The 2,137-nt window shown below is 41.7% G+C and overlaps 1 protein-coding gene across 1 annotated transcript; it reads left to right on the top strand.

Moving 5' to 3' along the window:
* Positions 1-346: 346 nt before the first annotated feature.
* Positions 347-1,761, top strand: LOC142434430 (cysteine and histidine-rich domain-containing protein 1-like). The gene is made up of 2 exons (XM_075539149.1): positions 347-536; positions 635-1,761. Exons 1-2 carry the CDS (start codon positions 421-423, stop codon positions 1,518-1,520), a joined length of 1,002 nt encoding a protein of 333 aa, XP_075395264.1. The 5' UTR covers positions 347-420; the 3' UTR covers positions 1,521-1,761.
* Positions 1,762-2,137: the final 376 nt, after the last annotated feature.

Consider the following 2,137-nt stretch of genomic DNA (forward strand, 5'->3'; position numbering starts at 1 on the left):
ATTTATAAGTTGACCCCCACATTTTGACTTTATTGTCCTTTGATCCATCACTACCCACACTTTTTAGTCTTCTCATTCACTTTTAAAACTGTATTACAACTCAGGTTTATTTAGAAATCCTTACAGTTCCTTAGAAGTTGCTCAATTTTCTGTATGTATACTTGTTTATACATCTGTTAAAAAAACCCCAAAACTTTAGTCTGGTTCCTGGAATCAAATGTGTAGGATGTTACTATATGGGACTGGAATAGAAAATCATTCATCTGACATCTGCAGTATTTGATCAGCACTCCACTTCTTAAGCACAGGTTATTAGTGACCTTAAATAAAAAAGAAATGGAGACCGGTGCCGGGACCTTTAGACGCGCGCCCTCCGGTCGTCCCCGGCGCCCGGACCTTCCGCCCTCCGCGGGGAGAAACATGGCCCTGCTGTGCTACAACCGCGGCTGCGGCCAGCGCTTCGACCCGGACACCAACGCCGACGATGCTTGCACATACCACCCAGGTGTTCCAGTCTTTCATGATGCCTTAAAGATGTTTTGCAGGAAATGAGCCTAGCCAGCTGAAGCAGGGAACTAGCTACGGCAGCTGCACCCTGGTCCGACCATCGCAAAGCAAGAGACCCGAGAACTAGAAAGGGGTGGTCCTGCTGTAAGAGAAGAACGACAGATTTTTCTGATTTCTTAAGCATTGTAGGTTGTACAAAAGGGAGGCATAATAGTGAGAAGCCACCCGAGCCAGTCAAACCTGAAGTCAAGACTACCGAGAAGAAGGAACTATCTGAACTGAAGCCGAAATTTCAGGAACGCATCATACAAGCTCCTAAGCCAGTAGAAGCAATTAAAAGGCCAAGCCCAGATGAGCCAATGACAAATTTGGAATTAAAAATATCTGCTTCCCTTAAACAAGCCCTTGATAAACTTAAGCTGTCCTCGGGAAAAGAAGATAAGCAGGAAGAAGAAAGTGATGAGATTAAGATTGGGACCTCATGTAAAAATGGAGGGTGTTCAAAGACCTATCAAGGCTTAGAAAGTCTAGAAGAAGTCTGTGTATATCATTCTGGAGTACCTATTTTCCATGAAGGGATGAAATACTGGAGCTGTTGTAGGAAAAAAACGTCTGACTTTAACACATTTTTAGCCCAAGAAGGCTGTACCACAGGGAAACACATGTGGACTAAAAGAGATGCTGGGGGGAAAGTTGTTCCATGTAGGCATGACTGGCATCAGACGGGAGGTGAAGTCACCATTTCAATCTATGCTAAAAATTCACTTCCAGAACTTAGTCGAGTAGAAGCAAATAGTACATTGTTAAATGTCCTCATTGTATTTGAAGGAGAGAAGGAATTCCATCAAAATGTGAAATTATGGGGCGTGATTGACGTAAAACGAAGCTATGTAGCTATGACTGCAACAAAAATTGAGATCACCATGAGAAAAGCTGAGCCTATGCAGTGGGCAAGCCTTGAACTACCTGCAGCTAAAAAGCCAGAAAAGCAAAAGGAAGCTGTAACAGACTGAGTGGAGGTGAAGAAACATTTATACTAAAGGATGGTTAAGTACAGCAGCCCTGGTGGCACAATGATTAAGCACTTCACTGCTAAACAGAAAGAACACAGATGATGTCAAAATTGTTGTTTCCCGGAAGAAAAGACCTGACAATCTACTTTGAAGCTTTTAGTTCAGAAAACTATGGGATGTTCTACAGTGTCTGTGAGGCAGAAACGACAGTATAGAACAATAACAGGTTAAGTAACTTGACCAAAGTCGAAGCTAGTCCATGGTGGAGTCAAAGTTTAAACCCAAACCTCCTGGTTTTATAGTTGCTCCTGACTGCCATTCTATGCTGCTATTTGTCATTTGGATAAGTAGGTGCAATAAAACATTGCCATGTAACCTAGAGAGCTAACAAGTGTGTCTATACCTGAGATTACATTTTAAATGGTTATGTTTGGTAAAAACTAATTGTGTAAAATAAAACAAAAAAAAATAAAAATAAAAAAGAAATGTTGATAATGCCTACATCTTTCCCATTATTCCATCACATGAAATTGTATCTCTCATTTCCCTTAGGTTGCTGCACGGGTGAATAGAGGCTGCACCTTACTGTGACAAACCTGGTGGAGTTGTCCATATAC

This window comes from Tenrec ecaudatus, chromosome X, assembly GCF_050624435.1.
Source record: "Tenrec ecaudatus isolate mTenEca1 chromosome X, mTenEca1.hap1, whole genome shotgun sequence".
Lineage (NCBI taxonomy): Eukaryota > Metazoa > Chordata > Mammalia > Afrosoricida > Tenrecidae > Tenrec > Tenrec ecaudatus.

Coding starts and splice junctions, on each gene's coding strand:
- LOC142434430 (XM_075539149.1), top strand. CDS start 421: ATGGCCCTGCTGTGCTACAACCGCGGCTGCGGCCAGCGCTTCGACCCG. Junction 537..634: donor TTTCATGATGCCTTAAAGAT/GTTTTGCAGGAA, acceptor CCCGAGAACTAG/AAAGGGGTGGTCCTGCTGTA.